The sequence below is a fragment of the Haemaphysalis longicornis genome, unplaced genomic scaffold (assembly GCF_048455015.1).
Source record: "Haemaphysalis longicornis isolate Haplotype H1 unplaced genomic scaffold, Haemaphysalis longicornis Haplotype H1 scaffold_8, whole genome shotgun sequence".
Classification (NCBI taxonomy): Eukaryota; Metazoa; Arthropoda; class Arachnida; order Ixodida; family Ixodidae; genus Haemaphysalis; species Haemaphysalis longicornis.
In genome coordinates, this window is record NW_027526445.1 from 151,783,964 (window position 1) to 151,801,769 (window position 17,806).

A 17,806-nucleotide genomic window follows, 5' to 3' on the forward strand; every position below is an offset into this window, starting at 1 on the left:
GCACGCACCGCTGCTTTCCACGTATACTACAGAACTAGATTTTACCTTAACGCATAGACTTCTCCAACTTTAAATACTAAGAGCATTCATGTTACCACTGCGCTGCGCTAACGCCGATTTAATTGTCTAACTGTGCATGCACCGCAGAGTCCAGAACATGCCACGGTGTTATCAAAGTAAAAGTTTGTACAGTGAACAATCGAATATGCGAGCTCCAAAAATTCGAACGTGTAGAACATTTCATATCCCATCGGTTGTTCGTAAGGCTCGATCTTCCGCACCGCTCAATTTCAGTAAAAACTTGTTATAGACACTCGTTATAACGACGCCCTCGTTACAAACACTCAATTCGTTATAAGCGGCGTTTCGTTAAAAGTGGGTATGATTTCTTTTCACGCAGTTGGAGTGGAGGCATGCAAGGACTTCGAATAAGATTGGCTATTAGATAAAGTGATTTCGTTGCAGCGTGGCTTTACTGTATTACAATATCCCCCCGGTCTGTTGTTTTGTTATTCGGACAGTTTCGCTATCCTACTGCACTGAATAATAAAATTTGTACGCACGATGAGAGGGCCTGGATCGTCGGCTGCAGTTCCTGCAGTTGGCCTGATGAGAATCCCAGCACGAGCTCGAGACCGGAGGACGGGTAACCCTTGAAAAGCTGCGAGGTATGCAAGGAATCGCTTGTGAGCTTCATTGCTGTCGCCAGCTAATGATGGTTTTCTCATCCTTTAAAGGGGCCATGAAGACAAGTTGTGTTCATTCAAAAGATTGCCTCGTTAGAATCATGCTGACACCCCTTTTAACGCAAACTTCGCTCAAATAAGCTGTACAATAAGGACAAAAGGGAATGGCCATGCGACCCACTCGCCTGCAACAGAACCTATGATGTCATACCAGCCGGCTCGGCGACTGGCGGTGGCCGGCAAAAGCAAACGCAGATTATGCAGAGCTTGTCAGCTTGCCGAAGAAGCTATTTACGCTTAAATTTATGGCACGTTGTTCTTATAGCAGTAAGAATGGGGATAAACACTGGAAGTTCCGAAGCCACACGTAAACATAGAAGTACCCTTGCATATTGTTGTTGGTACTGCGCGCACTACGCTTGTTTTAGCTTCACAGCAGTCCACCAATTTCGAGTTGTCTTACACGACACTGGCCGATTGGCATAAACGACGGTGTCTTACGTGACCCTGTTTTTCGAGGATAATCCATGTTTCACGAAACAATTACTTTCTACAGTAAGAAAAACAAGCCAGGTGCAAATACGGTCAGAACCAAAGCAATGACAGACAACGGTCCGTGCATGAGAGCGGTAGCGCAATCTGGGACGACTGACGGAAAGCAGCGCTGCAGCCAAATCACGCAGTGCAAGTTCGCTTGTATTCACTGGCGAGGCGCGCATGCAGGCAACCATGTGAGTGCATCGTCACTGGTTACGTCAGGCTCGAGGATGGCGGTACTTGTCCGTGCCAGGCACATGGGCCTGTTGCACGTAACAAACTCTACCTCAACGAACGCAAAGTATTGCCTCGAGTCCAATGTGAGTGCGATTAATAACATCTCTGTTGACGCCACCGTTGATAATCGAATTGAAACGGGGCAGACGACACCCGCCGGTGTTTTTTTTTTTTTCTTCGGCGTACGGGCGCAGTGGCCCAAGCCACGCCATGTCCGTGGCGCTATAGTGTACTATACTGGCGCATCGGCCATGTCTGTGACCGTTTCCAGTGTTGCCAAGCGAATAAATTGACAGCTAAACTTTGCAATGAATACCACCTACACGCGCGCTTATGACTTAATTGCTGACGTCCTAAAAACGCACGATTTGGCGGGAGAATCAAAATTTTAACCTAAATTTATTACTTTTTCAGTGAATACAGCATAATTTGCTGCCGGACAAGCGCTAGGAGCACTATAAAACACTAAATCTTTCGAATAAAACAAACTTGTATTTTGTCTGCATGACCCCTTTAGCCCGCATCCTGCGACACTTGGTCCTGTTATCGGTTTGAAATGTCTTTGAACAAATCTTTTTTTTTTATTTATGCTCAACTTTTTAGAAAATCCTCTTGGAAGTTTGCTCCGTCATAGTGACCTGCTTACGAACAGCACCGACGAGCTTCTGCGGCGCGGCAGAATTTTTTATTTAACTTAAAGCAGCCCCGTTTTTCTTTTCTCTTTCCCTCAATATGTTGGCTTTCAGAAGTTGGCTTTTTCTCAGTACGACTCTACTTGCAGTGAAGCACGCTTTACAAAATGTTTTCGCGAAGCGGGATTGCGGCACGTTTTACAGAGCATGCTCTACCCACTTAGTTAAAGGGAGCGTGTAACACTTTTTAAAGACGATAGACTTTCTTGGGCTACTTGAACGGGAAAATTTTCGTGTCTGTCTGTCTGTCTGTCTGTCTGTCTGTCTGTCTGTCTGTCTGTCTGTCTGTCTGTCTGTCTGTCCGTCCGCCCGTCCGTCCGTCCATCCGTCCGTCCGCCTGTCCGTCTGTCTGTCTGTCTGTCACTCGATTCAGCCACCCGGCAAAAGTAAAACAAGGCCGGCGTAATAGTCTTATATACTCACAGCCGTCCGGTGCTAATGTTCATACTTGTCAACGTTGTTGAGCATTACGCAAATATAAGGCAGACGATCAATACATGAGCGATACTTGCAGTGTTCCTTTATTTTTAAAAATTACGGATGCTTGCTTTTTGCGATAGCAAATAAAATACTACATGAACTGCAGAAAATGTCGCCTGCTCGTTGCCCGCGCTACCTGGCGGAATTCAAAAAAATCAAGCGGCATCAGCAACGAAAGGTAGCAACTATCAGCAACTAGATAGGTTCCGCGTTCCACTTGGAACACTCGTGTAGTAGGGCAACGTGGTTTTACATACGTTGTAGTCGGGTGCCTCGATTCACGCGCGTCTCCGCCGTACGGCAGCGCTGGCATCGAGGCACCCGACCGGGAGTAGTGAAACGCGGTATATTTAAATTCTCTTAAGCAAACCTCTAGCGTGTTAACTTGGGAGGAACGAGACCGGAGAGGAACAGCATGAGAGGTGAGCGGGAAAGAGAATGAATGCATTTACTTGCCAGGGGCGAAAGTCGACTATCGTCTTTCGTCGACATTTGCAACAAAAGGAGCAGTTACGCGGCCAATTTTTTTTTTACTTTCTTCTAAAATCTTAATTCTTCCAGAATGTAGTCAACAAACAGAACCAGTACGCTTAGAACAGAAGGTAATAAAGTACCTCAGCTAAAATTACTGCTCTGTGCCCATCAAATAACTTAGACAATTGCTCGAAAAAAATTCTCTCTTTCACGGTATTGCCGTTCTTCGACTGCTGGAATTACGTCATTACAGCGGTGTAGCGGCTATCGTCCGACGTTCTGTCAGTTGCAGCATTCCATAGCCACTTGAAAAAAATCGCCACAAAGCAAATCCAAAACGGAAGGCGCATGTGCTGCTACGAGCAAAGCACACAGTGTCACTCACTGCTGGCGATAACATTAGCCTTGGCAGTCCTTCCAGACGCTAAGGAAAGAGCGAAAGCGTTTATCGGAGGTGTTGCACAGTCCCTTTAAAGTGGGTAGCTTGAAACTATGAGCTTTGTGGGGAAGTACAGTAGACTCTCGATAACCGGAACTTCAAGGGACCGAAAAAATTAGTTCCGTTTAACAGGAGTTCTGTTTACTAAGATAGATGTGTGGAAGTGCCAATTTATGTGCGTACACACTCTTCATACCATTTCATGGAACTCTAAGCACTAGAAGCTGAATGCAGCTGATAGTTTTTCAGAAAGCAAGAAAACTACAAGAGCATTCACAAAGTTGATGTGGCAACAATGAGTGGCTGTGCACTACAAAATGCATCCATTATTTTTGAGTCCTTGCAACTGCATCTTCACGGAGGCTAGAGGCCTCAACTTCGCGAGTGCTTACGAGGAACCAAGTTTACAAGACGGCAACGCGGTAATAAAGCGCGAATAGCACCACGATGGCACGAACGAGGCGGCAAGAGCTGAGCCCTGTAACCTCGGCGTCTTGAATCGAGACCGAACGAACGGAACAATAACTGCGATCGATGTTGTATTCGTTGCGCTAACACGGCTGACCACTAACGAGACGAGGCTTACGAGGCCAACGAGGCTAAAAAGACATTTAGGAAGAAAAAAAAAACAAAAGCCAAACAGCCGGAACCACAAAAAGCGGATTCTCGTGCCCATGGGTTTCAGAAGAAGTTCCACTTCTGGTTCCGTTTACACGGTGACGCAGAAACCTTAGTTCCGATTACCCATTGTTTTTTTTACGTGATCTGAATACAAAACCGACCAACTTACAGGCCACTGTTCCCTTTAAGCGGCAATTCCGTTTAAGCGATTTTCGTTTATCGAGATTCTACCGTACACCCAAAAGGAGGGGTCATGTGTGGTCTATGAAAAGGAAACGGCATGACACATTTTGTTGGAATGCCATTGTACACGTCCAAATGCACGGGCGGGAAATATTGTGCCTTCCTGAAGTCCTACGATTTACGGGGAAATCAGGGAATAGTAAGTTGCAAGGCTTTAGGGGGGACTCTAAAAAATTAGAAAGCTGGTGGAGGAGTAGAACACCGAATAGTAAACCATCATTATAACGAAGCCATTAGGGCAGGAAACTGCATTCGTTGTAGAAATACATCGTTAAAAGTTGAACTGATTCACTCTCAACAGTAAAAGCTCATTAATTCGAACTCGGTAAATTCGAAATTACAGTTCATTCGAACTGACGCCCTGGTACCGGCCCAGCCCTATATATTTCAATGGGGGGCAACTCCCGATAATTCAAACGCGTCGGTACCCGGAACGGTTAATTAGAACTGAAATCCCCTGCTTTCCGTCGCTCCTCACAAAAAAGTAGGCCCAGATTGATTATGATGTGTTGCAAATAAAAAAACGAATTTTCTAGAGATGCAACACAACGAAACGTAAAAACAATAGAGTAGGGAGCGCGCTACGCTGCTGTGACAGCTTATCTCGCTTCCGCAGCGGGCGATTACTTTCAATTTTAATTGCCTCGACCCTTGCATGTAAATAAGCGTGCTTTCGAGCATAAACAGCGTCATTATTTACGAAATCACCTGCCACTACCGTGTAGTAGCGCCTAATTCGCGATAACGAGTCCAGAGGTGGCCTCTGTGCTCTGCCCGCGCAGTGTGGGGCGATGTCCGTTCGTTCTACCGCCCGCCCGCTAATTCGAATTCCGCTTAACTCGAACAATTTTGTTTCCCCTTCGAGTTAGAATTAACGAGCTTTTATTGTACACAACTCTTCCCGTGGCAATATATTGCTTGTATTCACTGGCGGGGCGCGCATGCAGGCAACCGCGTGAGTGCGCCGTCACTCGTTACATCGGGCTCCGCGGGATGGCGGTACTTGCCCGTGCTAAGCACATGATGTGTGTTGGACGTTAACAAACTTTACCTCACCGAACGCAAAGTATTGCATCGCGTCCAATGTGAGCGCGACTAAGAACATCTCTGTTGACGCCACCGTTGATAATCTGGTTGAAACGGGGCAGACGACGCATGCCGGTGTTTTTATTTTCGGCGTGCGGGCGCAGTGGCCTAAGCCGCGCCATGTCCGTGGCGCATCGGCCATGTCTGTGGCCGCTTCCAGGGTTGCCAAGCGAACAAATTCACAGCTAAACTTCTCAACGAATACCACCTATACGCGCAAAAAACCGGCAGAGTTCGTGCGTAGCAAACGTGCGTTCACTGCTGGCTTCTTCAAGCGAGGTCAACGTACCGCGGTGAACTTGACGTAGAAGTCGGCGTTCTTCGCCGTAATCACGTGCTCGACGAGCGCGAGCCCGGAGAGGCTCTTGCTCTGCAGCCATTCGATCATGGTGCGCACCGAGTCGTTGGTCGCCATCTGGTAGGCGTTCCGCAACACGAAGGCCGGCGACAGAGAGACCAGGTAGCGCGGGCCCACCGACTCGTTGGCCCACTTGGACTTGCTCGCCAGGAACGACGAGAAGCTCAGCGCTGCGCAAAGTGGCGTATTCTACCTGCCGCTCCTTAGCAGTTCAGAGCAGTTCCCGGGCAGTGCAGAACCGCTCTTGCGGCGCAAATTCTACGCACGAAGAAATGGGTTAGGCTTAACACCTGTGCGCCTAGTTATCGCGAGAGACGGGCGTTGCTTGTAGAGGTGACCGGTAAAAAGCGCAAAGGCTCATGGGTGCATTGTCTGCTCCCGCGGAGGTCCACCACTTCCGGCTCGGGAGCTCTCCTGCCCTCCCGTACGCTAGCGGCTTTCAAGCGCGCGTGTGCTTGTTGTTTATCTGTTTCCACCGAAACAAAAAAAAAAAACGCTCATGCATCGCGCATTCAATGAATAACAACGATGAATCCTACTAGGGGCTTCACTGAAAAGTAAGAGCACTCTATGACAAATAAACAACACGCACACACGCACCTGAAAGCCGTCGGCGTACGGGAGGCCAGGCGAGATCTCGAACTGGAACCGGAAGTGGCGGTAGCAGACGACGTACCCATGAACCTTTGCCCTTTTTACCGGCCACCTATTCGCAGTTTCGTCTCCTCCTCCACCTCGTGGTCGTTCGTGCTGCTAAACGACGGCAGCGCTGCAGTAGCTTCATCTTGGCACGCTTCCGCGCTTGGTTCACTGAACACCGCCTCGATTCGCTAGTGCGCAAATAATATGGGACATGGATCTGCAGTGTCACTATGAAATTTTTCTTGGTTCCCAAGTGACTTGTTGAGCGCTTGGGCTTGCGGCGTTGCTTTATTTTTGCATTTCTCTGTATTTCACTGCAACATAGTTCTTCTTTTGGGAAAGAGCTCATTTTTCTGGGGCTGTGTTTTCCCTGCATTTTTCCCGCGTTATCGCGTTTTGCTTTGGTGAAATTGTGACTTCCTGTGTGTGTCCTTTTTTTCTTTCGCTTGCTTGTTTTTTGGTGCACAGATAAAACTTTAAGGCTGTTTGCAATTTTTACTTGTAAGATCGATTTTTTTAGCACATGCTGCTATATGTCCGAATATATTGGCTGTATGTTATTGTTAAAGGGGCGCAGTCTTTGCCAAGCCTTAGTGGCTTTTTGTCTGTGTTTGTTTCAGTGTCACTTCGATACTGGAAATAAAAGTTATTTGATTTGAATTTGAAAAGTTGTTGAGCTTTTCTTTAACGTGCGAACCGGGCCTCCCTCGGCTCCGGTGTTACGGCAGCCAACTTTGCCTTTCTTTGAGAATTTGCCGCCTGCCGTCTAGGTGTATCCACTGGGTGATAGGAGTCAGCCTGTCGCCTGCGCTGAAGCGTATGCGCAGACGGCCCAGCCGACGCGCCATCCATGACGAGTCTGAGCGATCAAGCGCCGTCGAAGCAGCCGTTCGACCATATCCTAGTCACGTGGTACCGCAGTGGCGAGGCTCCGAGCGAGCGGAGCTACGACGCGTCTCCGCAGTGGATCACGTGGCATGACGTCACACCGGCCACACTCGCCCTCCGGCGTCTCAAGGCCGTTGCGACGCGATGAAGTGCGTGTGAGACATGACGAGACATTACACTAAAAACTATGGTGCTGCTCTAAAACAGTTCTGGGTAGTCCAAAATGACGACTGAAGAAGTTAAAGATTACCCATTTGCAACCGTAGCGATCCCGACCACCCGTATTATCAGTCAACACATTGTGGGCGCTCAAAGAGCGAAAGTTTGTAGAAACAATGCTTGCCCAAAATATCAAATCCAACGCTTTTTAACACGTAAGCATTCTTTGCCGTGCCACCCGGAAAAATATACGTGTGACGCCCTGAGTAAGAACAAAAATGCGCATTTGGCGGAGTTAACATTTATTCATTATGGTAGTGTTAACGGAAGTAATATGTCGAAAAAATTTTAGGTTGAAATTTTATAACTAGAAACAACTAAACATGAACCAAATCAAAAATGTCTATTTATTACATCGCCCAACCACGACTAAAGCGCTGGACACATGTACGACTAGTGCACGCGATTCGCATGCGACTGATAGTTACGATTGATCGTTAGGACCCGTTTTGGCGTCGATCGCTGGTCGGAGGAGGCTCACGACGTGCGTCTGGCAAGCCAGATGCAGTCGTGCCATCGTTGCCATCGTCGTGAGGCCACAGCCAATGAGAGCCCGCTGAGCCCCAACCTCCTGCAACCGGCGTGCGTTGCTCTGGTCGGCTCGGGTGTTGGAAACTTTAGGCTTAGCATCCTGGCGGATATTTGATTGCCGCTATCTGTGTAACTGCGAATGACAATCCGTAACACAACTTTTCACCACACTATCATCCCTTTTCTCGCATAAGCTACTTCTTTTTAGCGATCAGATTGATTCAGAAGAGCAGCGACAAGCGCGGTTGCTACCGTGGTCTGCGCCGGTTCGAGCCGCTGAGTGTGCCGAGCATGCCGAGCTGGCAGGCGCGACCGGCGTGTGCGCGGACTGTTTCCGAAGGCAGAAAACACTTCGCGATTGCCTGCTTTATCAATTTCTTGCGAACAAACGCGCGGAATCTACAAATTCAGCTGAGCGATCGTCGTAGTTGAACATCTGCGTAGCCTGTTTCGATGCTTCCGCGCAGGTATTGCCATCTCTCGACCGGTCGGCGCACCGCCCGCTGCGCGCCGCGGGGGCCGGTCAGCGTATACGCTTGCATCGCGGCAGATATATCTGATCGCCGCTTTTAAAATAAGCCCTGACAACAATCCCTAGCAGAATTTTTCGCCACACTAACACCTACTTTCTCGCATGTAAAACTTTTTAGCGATCAGATGGATTCAGAAGAGCAGCGACAAGCGGTTGCTACCGTGGTCTGCGCCGGTTCGAGCCGCTGAGTGTCCGAGCTGGCAGGCGCGGCCGGCGTGTGCGCGAACTGTTTCCGAAGGCAGGAAACGCTTCACGATTGCCTGCTTTATCCATTTTTTTGCGATTAAACGCGCGGAATCTACAAATTCAGCTCAGCGATAGTCGTAGTTGACCATGGAGCAAAAACGGTGGGCGGAGCGACGCCGACGGCGCGTCGCATGCACGCATCGGGTCATGTGTCTCAAATTCACGCGTACGACTAGTCGTGGTGACAGCCGTAACGATCAGTCGCATGCGAATCGCGTGTACAAATCGTACATGTGTCCAGCGCTTAAGACAGACAAACGAACGGACGGACGGACGGACAGACATACAGACAGACAGACAGACAGACAGACAGAGAGACAGACAGACAGATAGACAGACAGACAGACAGACAGACAGACAGACAGACAGACAGACAGACAGACAGACAGACAGACAGACAGGCAGACAAACTTTAATTGGCCGCAGCCCGGTACGACAAACGTTTTAACCTCCACCCCCCCCCCCCAAAAAAAAAAAAATCCGAAAAAAAAAACAATCCGAAGCCCCAAAAATATCTTGAAAAGGCACCAACCTTGTAACGTCCTGTAACTACACAATAATTCATAAATTCCCAAGTAAAGCCATTTAATAATTTTACTAGCGTAAATGCAGACATTTGGATCAAGGAAACAAAGAGAAACAAGAATAATCAAATGAAACGACAAGTAGCCCAATAGAGATGGAAGTGTCTCATCGTGGTTACTCGTTGTGGCTGTAATAAGGCTTACAATAAGGTGAAGCGGAGTAAGTGTGCTTCCGCATTAGTATACAATTCTCGGAATTTCCGTAATTTTCTACAAGTGTTGCGCTAGCTGAATGCCTTTCACCGCGGCCACCCCTGCTATTATGCACCGTTGGTAAGCGACGTTAGTTAGAGCACGGACGAGGCAAAACATTTCTTGGGCGTGCTTGGGCTGAATAAGTTCTCCTGTATTTAGAGAGTGTCCGCGGCGTTTAACATAAACAAGAAAGAACGAGCGGGAGACATACCAAGACGCTGTAGTTGCTCAAAGACATGCAGCATTAAGTGGTCAACCTTCAAGACCAATAGATCCCCCGAAAAAAAAAAACGGCTAGCCTCTCCTCAATGTCATGCCGTAACGTAGCAGCATACGGTTCTTCACAACAGCAATCGTCATCACCATCATCAGCTCATTTATGTTCACTGCAGGACAAACTAATAGAATGCTTGCAGAACACATACAGGAGCTCAAAAGTCTGTCTAATTTGAAGTCAAAATTTTGTGTCCTTTTTTTGTACTTTGCGCTTCTTGTACAGTTTCTTGCATAACTTCTGGTATACCGTAACTGTATAAAATGACTTTCGGGGCTCTTATTGTATAAGTAATAGCGTAACCCAAGCTAACAAAAGCAGTGTCCAATTTCTTTTATTCCCACGATTATAAAGCTTTTAGAGTAGCACCCAATCTTCTTGCACTTAAAACACTGTGGTATCTGTTTTTTATTGCCTTCCAGCATTTCATACCTGTTGCCTTCCTGCATTTCATACCTGTACAATGTGACGTAAAGCTTCTGTATTAGCCATTATTTTGAGCTGCGAATTGCACATTCTTTACTTATTAACAATGTATTAAAAGAACTGCCCAGAATTTTTCACTTTGGCGACTGTTCGCGTACGACGTATTACTCATTCACCTTTTATGCAGGCTTAGAATTCAAAAAACTTTTTATAAAAAGCGATCTCCCATATATGTTAAACCGCCTCTGTCCTGCAGCATTCTGAAGCACTTTCTGCCATCGAATTTCCCTATCCCATCCTTCCATCCTGTTATCTGTCTTCCCGTCTCTCTGTAGCCGCTCTGTAATTACCTTTGTGAGCCATCTCCTGCCATTTCTACGGATTAGATGCGCTGCCCAACTCCACATATTTATCATCTTAATTTGAGCCGGGGTCTCTTGTTACCCTAAACCTAAACGCTAGTTCCCTGCCTCTAAACTAAGTTCTCATTCGAGGCGTTTAGTGAGCACCCAAATTTCTCCCCATCTTACGGAGTACGAATTGAAGTACACTTTTCGTGTCAGTGACAGCGGTAGCCTACGGTTTCGTTACTAGATTGAGATTGCACGGCTCATGCCCTAAGCTCTCGATTTCCACGCAGCAAGCTTCTCCCCAGCAACGCAGCCGACTTTATTTTCAGGGAGTGGCAAAGGGGCGGCACGGTGCGCAGAAAACCTGTGCAAAGCTCCTCAAATGGCTGCCGAAATAATAGCTCGGCTGTAGCTCCCTCCAATCCCAAATAGTTGCATGCAAGAAAGGTCGAACTCACACGCCATGGGAGCAACGAAGGCCTTCTTGTTGAAGTCGAATTCGGCGTGCGTGTAGATGATGTGCGTGCAGTAGTTGTGCGGATAGCGCACTTCTTCCACGGCCAGCGAAGACACCGTGCACAGAAGGTAGTGCGGCACTGGGAGAATGGTCAGCAGGATGGCGTTACAAGGGCGCCGCCAAATTCCGTAGCCTATAGTGTTCTAAGCATCCTTTTAAAGCAAGGCTTTACTACTTTCGTCCTGCGGTTTCGCGAAGGATGCACAAGTCAACCTTTTGACCGGAGACACACACCCGGCGACACACCCCTCGAAGCGCATCGTGTGATTGGCCGGGAACACTGTCGGCTCCGCGCTCGAGGCGCCGTTTGCAGTCGTTCTGCTCACGTAACGGCGGCGGCCGCGACGGGAGTGGCCGCTCAGCTGATCGGCAGCCGACTAAACCCGCAGCCTCCCACGCATGCGCCTCTGGGTCGTCTCGGGCTATGTGACTCATCTTGCGCCGCGTTCGCCGAGAATGAAAGCAAGGCCGGGTTTCCTGCTCAGAAGTGAACGTTGCACAAGACGGAGCGGCTATGAGCCGTAGTCGGCAACACAGCTACATCAAAGGTTAACCAAGCGAAACAAAGACTCAACGAGACTAAGCCAAGTTTTTGCTTTGCATATCCATGGTTAGATGAGCTAAGCTGCAACCTTTTTTTTTTTTTTTCTACAGCGAAGAAGTTATATGTCATGGCTAACCGCTCGGTTTTGGTTCCTGTTCTAAGACAAGAAAGCCGCTCCCTTCCTCCTCACTTCGGCAAACCCTCTCCATTCGGCCACCTGTTCACCTACAGCGCTTCATATTCTGATACCAGATGGCGCATGCTACCCCTGGAAACAATGTAGTCCCAGCAATGAATGTGTGCTTAAAAAAGACGCCGAGTTTAGAGAAATCGGTGCAAGCCCAGTCTTCGTAAGCTGGCTTTCCCGCATACTGTGCTGCGCAGTGAAGCCTACTCACAGTCCCGCTGAACATTTCCTCTGCGCGACGGCCAACTAATAACACGCAAACAGCTCCCCTTCTCCTGCACCTTCCAAAGAGGAATAGTACTGAATTTTTATGAAGCCTTATAGCCTACTGTCAAGACGCGCTTTGGCGGGAGCATTGAACAGGAATAGAGCCCTGATTAACCCTAATCGTTTTAACGGATGCCAGCGCGCACAAACGAACAGTCGAAAGCGGAACGTGTCCCTCTTCACACAAGAGAGAGCTCCCAAGGCAGGCAAAATTTTTTTCGAATCCTCCTCGCCTTGTACGGTACTGGCTCTTAAGAAAACGTTACAAAGCGTTGCTGCAGGCAACTGATTTATTCCATATTCAAGCCGTTACGGCATAGAAAATGACAGCCGCAGCTTTTACTAATAAACTAAAACTTGCGGTAAACCATTTTTCCTGTCGGTCTTACTTCCGTAATTTCTTTTAAACGTCCTCACGTTTGTTGTCTTTCTCAATCAGATAAGCCAACGATGGGGTTTCTTTTGATATGTCGTGGACAGTGGCGGGTATAGGAGCTTTTAATAGATATCGGTTCTCGGCTTGCACTGCTCGCGTGCACTGCCAGTCTACATCGTAACCTAACGCCCAGCATGTCGATGTCGAAGTGAGTGATTTAAAGGGGGAACTTAACCTTGTTTTCTTTTTTTACCGTGAAGCAACCTTCACCGACTTCAACGGTCTCGCTATTCGTCGTTCCTCGCCATCTGGCATAAAGAGCAGGGCCAAGCAAGTGTACTCGAAGGGGAGGGAGTAAGAGGAGGGGAGAGAAGTACGTAAGGGGGGAAGGGGTGTGGGGGGGGGGGGGCGTAGAGGCGTACTGGGTTGGGTTAGATGTAATTGTATTGAACTAAATTAAATTAAGTTAAATTGGATTCGATTGGCTTGGACTGACTAGTTTTGCTCGAGGGAAAGGGGGAAAGGGATTGGGGGTGAGTTAAAGGGAAACTGAAGTGAATTGTCAAGCTCCCGTTTTTGCTTGCACTGCGTAGACTGGCTCAAATTAGCACACTTTTCGTAATTTATCCGGTTGACAAACCGGTAATTATTTTGCAAAGCGCGAAAGAAGAAAAACTACAATGCCCGGTTTGTGGCGGCCGCACCAACTAAAGGCTGTGACGACGGGAGGAGACGCACCGTGATATGTCCAAGCTAGGTTAGCATTCAAACAAGTTTCGGTTTTGGTTCTGTAAAACAACATGCTTGACATCCGACGGCATCGTTGGATGAGCATTCTCTATATCTCAGTAATCGTCGTACCGCGCTTCTGCCATGTTGTCGGCTGTAAAATGCATAAGATAAGCCTCCCAGGACGGCTTGGAATCGTAGCATTCACTAGCCGAGGCCTACGCACTCGAACGCCCTCCGCGTCCCCGCAGACGCTCAAATGCCATGCGCTTTTCCCACATATTTGGAGCTTGCCTCACTCATGCCTGTATCGTAAAAAGCGAGTTCGCACCAGGCCAAGGGTCTGTTGATTCTGGCCTGTGCCCACTTCCCGCAAGCAGTCGGTGCTTATGGCAACAGCACGCCAACGAGAACTCGCTAGCGCGCCAGTGTCAGCCTGCGCGCGTTCTTTGAACTAGTTCGTGGAGCAGTGAACGTTACGGCCCAAAAAAAGGTGAACTCAGTATAGAAAACATCGGCCGAAAACGAAAAAGTCTACTTATATAAAAAAAAGCAGGTACCCCCGGGGTCTCGAACTCGTGACTTGCCAAACACTTGCAATAATTACATACCTAACGCTCCAGACCACTCGGCCACGGGCGAGCACTGCTGACCACGGAAATATAAGGTATATAATGTATAACCAGTTTACACTTTTATTTAGTTTTAGCATTTCAAGCAGCTTAGGTGACTATTTGTTGTATTGCACTCGTGCAGTAAGCGTCCCCCAAGTTTCCACAATATCTCACGTCTAGCAATTGCATTTCTTCGATGGAAAAGCGTTCGCAGATGCGTAGTCGTGCTGATGACCGCTGTGCTTGTTCGCCCAGCGCAAAAAAGTGCTTCCTGCACTATAGTTTTACGCTGTACGTTAAAAGTATCAGTTGATTTTATTTCCTTAGTACCTATATTGACTTCTCTGACTCTTCTCCCTTTTTCAAGTGGCCTTATATTTTCTTACAGACGTAACAGTCAGCGACGCTTATACAGCGCTTGTGTGAAGCGACCAAGCTGACTTGGAGCTAGATACAGTGTACAAACTAACAAACTAAAGAAGGCACATTCTTCAATTCACAAACGTGTCCTGGCTTCGTTTCAACTGAGCGAACGAATTGCTACGACCCGTCGGCGGCCGGCGGACGAAACGCTGGGCCGACTGACTCTGTCGGAAGGCCGGTGAGCCGTGCAGTAGCGCAGCCAATTGCCAGCTCCTCTCCTCCTGACGTCACACGAAAACGCCACAGAAAATGGGATAGGGTGCAGAGAGGAGGACAGCATTTCCGAATTGATTTTTCTACTAAATAAATTCGCGTAAACGCACCCAGAGTGGTCGAAACAGGGTCTAGGGACTCCGGACTATAATGTGCGCTCGTAATCCCGCAATGTTTACAAATCACTTCAGTGTCACTTTAGGCGAGACGCTAAAATACCCGCGTGACGCTAGAGCGTAGTGAGGTAGAGGAAAGAAAGTAGGGCCGTGGAACATTGAAGTCAATGCAGAGGAAACGAACGCAACGCGCGAGCGGCGTAATTCTCTTGGTGCCGCTCGTTCCATTCCACCTCGCCCCGTTAATGACAGTAACAAGTTAGCGCACTAATTACTGTTTCTTGGTATTTTAACAGTGACTTCCCTGCTGACGCTGCGTAGCGAGGAAACGTCAAAGCCTCACTATTAGTTATCTTTTCTTGGCGAAGACTACATCCCTCGGGCCCGGAACAGAACTGTGCAAGTTCCCAAAGGCTAGTTTTTTTTTTTTTTTAATAAAGCAAGGATTAATGTCGTCTTTGTGTTTCCTATAAGGCAATTGTTCCAACGGCATTTTACAAAGAGTGTTCACAAAAATGACTTTGGGAGTTTCGCAGCCTAACGGAATATTGTGACACGCAAGTTTATAATTTGTTACCACGTCCTACACTTCTGAAATCGTACATCTGCGACAATTCTTCGCGTGGTACCTTGACCTTAACGCCCCCTTGAACGGCGCGGCAGTACAATGGTAAGCGAGTGGGAGACTTACACTCCGGATGCCTGTTCACGAGGACGGCGACGCCCTTTCCCGTCCCCTCCCGTGGTGACGTTGATGACGTTGGTGACGTCGCTGCTGACGTTGAAGGCTTTGGTGCCTCTACGGAAATAGTAAAAAGGGAAATCCTCTTTCATAGCAGTCGACATTGACCTAACCTAAAATTGCGCCCACCTCCCCGCGAGGGGAACCCTGTGTAGATGCGACGCATCGTGGGGTTCACTTGGTGTTTCCGTTGGATTGATTCTGAAATCGCGTGAAACGTGTCGGGAACGCGTATGATTATTATGTTTTATGATTAATATTATGTTTTATTGGCCAATCTTGGTCAATCTCTCTAAGTGGTATGCCTGGGGCTTCGCTGTCGCAACGACCTTTACTCCATCATTGTTGCTGTAAGTGGGAGCTTCTTTTCTTTTATTGCAAGTGATAATCATTGCCCCATCATGCGTTGTATCAGTAGCATCTTGACGTAGTTTGAATGAGTCAGGGATATAAGGCGCGTTCGTAGCATTTGATTCTGTCTAGGTTTTGTGGCGCAGTGGGAAGAGCACCAAGTGCCTCGCGTTCCGCCCACAAGGTCGTGGGATCGAAACCGGGCGCCGCTAACTATTTTTTTTTATAGTGTAGGGGGAGGGGTGTGGACGAGAGAGGGGCATCGGAGAGGAGAGGGGGTGAGCGGCGGAGAGCGCAGCTCGCGCGGCGAGCAGAATGGTGGAGGGGCGGACGACAACAACGCCGACGCGGCATGGACAAGGCTAGTGAATGAGATGCAGTCGCATCTAAAAACAATTGTGGTTCATTCCTCTGTCATAGGAATCGGTAAAACACGAAACTGAAATGTGCAGCGAAATCTGCAGCTGAGCATGATTTGCCGGTCGGTGGCTGTCTTGTGGGTGCGCTTGGCGAGCGACGTCCTGCTGGCGGGTCGCTTAGGCAAAGGTGTACTGGTGTCATTTCCGTTATGGATATGACGTCAGTGAAATCTTTGTGTATCCCGGCATAAAACACACTTTCGTATTAAAATATAAAACCCGAAAACGAACAGCCCTAAGAATAACGTACCCTTTAGTACTTAAGGTTGCTTCCCCGCAATAAGACCCTGTCTGCAGGGGTGCATCCTTTACATGCCGCTTGCTTCGTTGTACCGGCGTCATTTCCGTGACGGATATGACGTCAGTGAAATCTGTGTATCCCGTAATAAAACATTTTCGTGTTAAATAAAAACGTAAGAAATATTGAAGAACTTTCAAATTTCGCGTCACGGTGACGTAATGTGGGCAAGCACTAAAAACATAGTTAACAGTGCGCTAACTATACGTTACCATTTCCATCATATGATCAAACGGCACTAGAGGTCCCACTACTATCTCTGTCATACTTCGTGGAGGTGGCTTAGGTCGGGGCCACCACACCAACAAGCAATATTCCGTGACGTATTTTAGACGTCACCGGAAAGTGCTGGGGAGTCGCCACTACCTCATCTACTTAACTCATTGTCTAAATTATTCGTTTGAAGTTTCCGAAAATATTAATACCATGGTTATCAGTACAAACTCGCCTTTTTAATAAACCGAACTTGAATTTTGTCTTCATGCCTCCTTAATCGAGAGCCCAAAGAAACCAAATGCCTTACCCTCTGGCAACTTTCCCTCTAATTTATTTTCATGCGTGGTCGTGATCAGAACGAGAACAGGTGAGCTCACGTATTGAGGTCTTACCGCGGGGTCGCGCTTTCTGCCCGGGCTGGCGACGAACTGTGGCTTTTTCGTGGCCTTCTTCCGAGGATTCTTCCGTGGATTCGTTATCGGATTCGTCTGCAGATTCCTCGGTGGATACCGCCTCCGCCTCCTCCGCATCCTCCGCCTCCTCCTCCTCCTGCTCCTCCTCTGTGGGTTCCCCTACGGACTCGTTCTCTTCGCCGCTGTCGGGCACATGTCGGTTCCTGCCGCGCCCGCGTCGCTTTGGAGGCTTGCTGGTGGCCACTGGGTGCAGCGTCACAACGACGGGGAGTAGCCCGTTACAGCATGGCGTGCAGCCCGACATATAGGGAATCCACACATCCATCCATCCATCCATCCATCCATCCATCCATCCATCCATCCATCCATCCATCCATCCATCCATCCATCCATCCATCCATCCATCCATCCATCCATCTATACATACATACATACACATACACACATACATGCATATATACATGCATACGCGCCTACTCGCATGCATACATACATACACATACACACGTACATACATACATACATACATACATACATACATACATACATACATACATACATACACGCATACATACATACATACATACGTACATACATACATACATACATACATACATACATACATACATACGTACATACAT

At 48.1% G+C, this 17,806-nt stretch overlaps 1 protein-coding gene across 1 annotated transcript in view; it reads right to left on the bottom strand.

Moving 5' to 3' along the window:
- LOC144148525 (uncharacterized) overlaps positions 1-16,173 on the bottom strand; it is a 28,907-nt gene extending 12,734 nt beyond the window's left edge. The window contains exons 1-5 of the mRNA XM_077680049.1: positions 16,167-16,173; positions 15,418-15,525; positions 11,199-11,336; positions 5,785-6,023; positions 564-661 (exon numbers count right to left, since the gene is read on the bottom strand). Coding sequence (XP_077536175.1) covers positions 564-661; positions 5,785-6,023; positions 11,199-11,336; positions 15,418-15,525; positions 16,167-16,173 — 590 coding nt within the window. The remainder of the gene's footprint in view (positions 1-563; positions 662-5,784; positions 6,024-11,198; positions 11,337-15,417; positions 15,526-16,166) is intronic.
- Between the last annotated feature and the right edge of the window lie 1,633 nt (positions 16,174-17,806).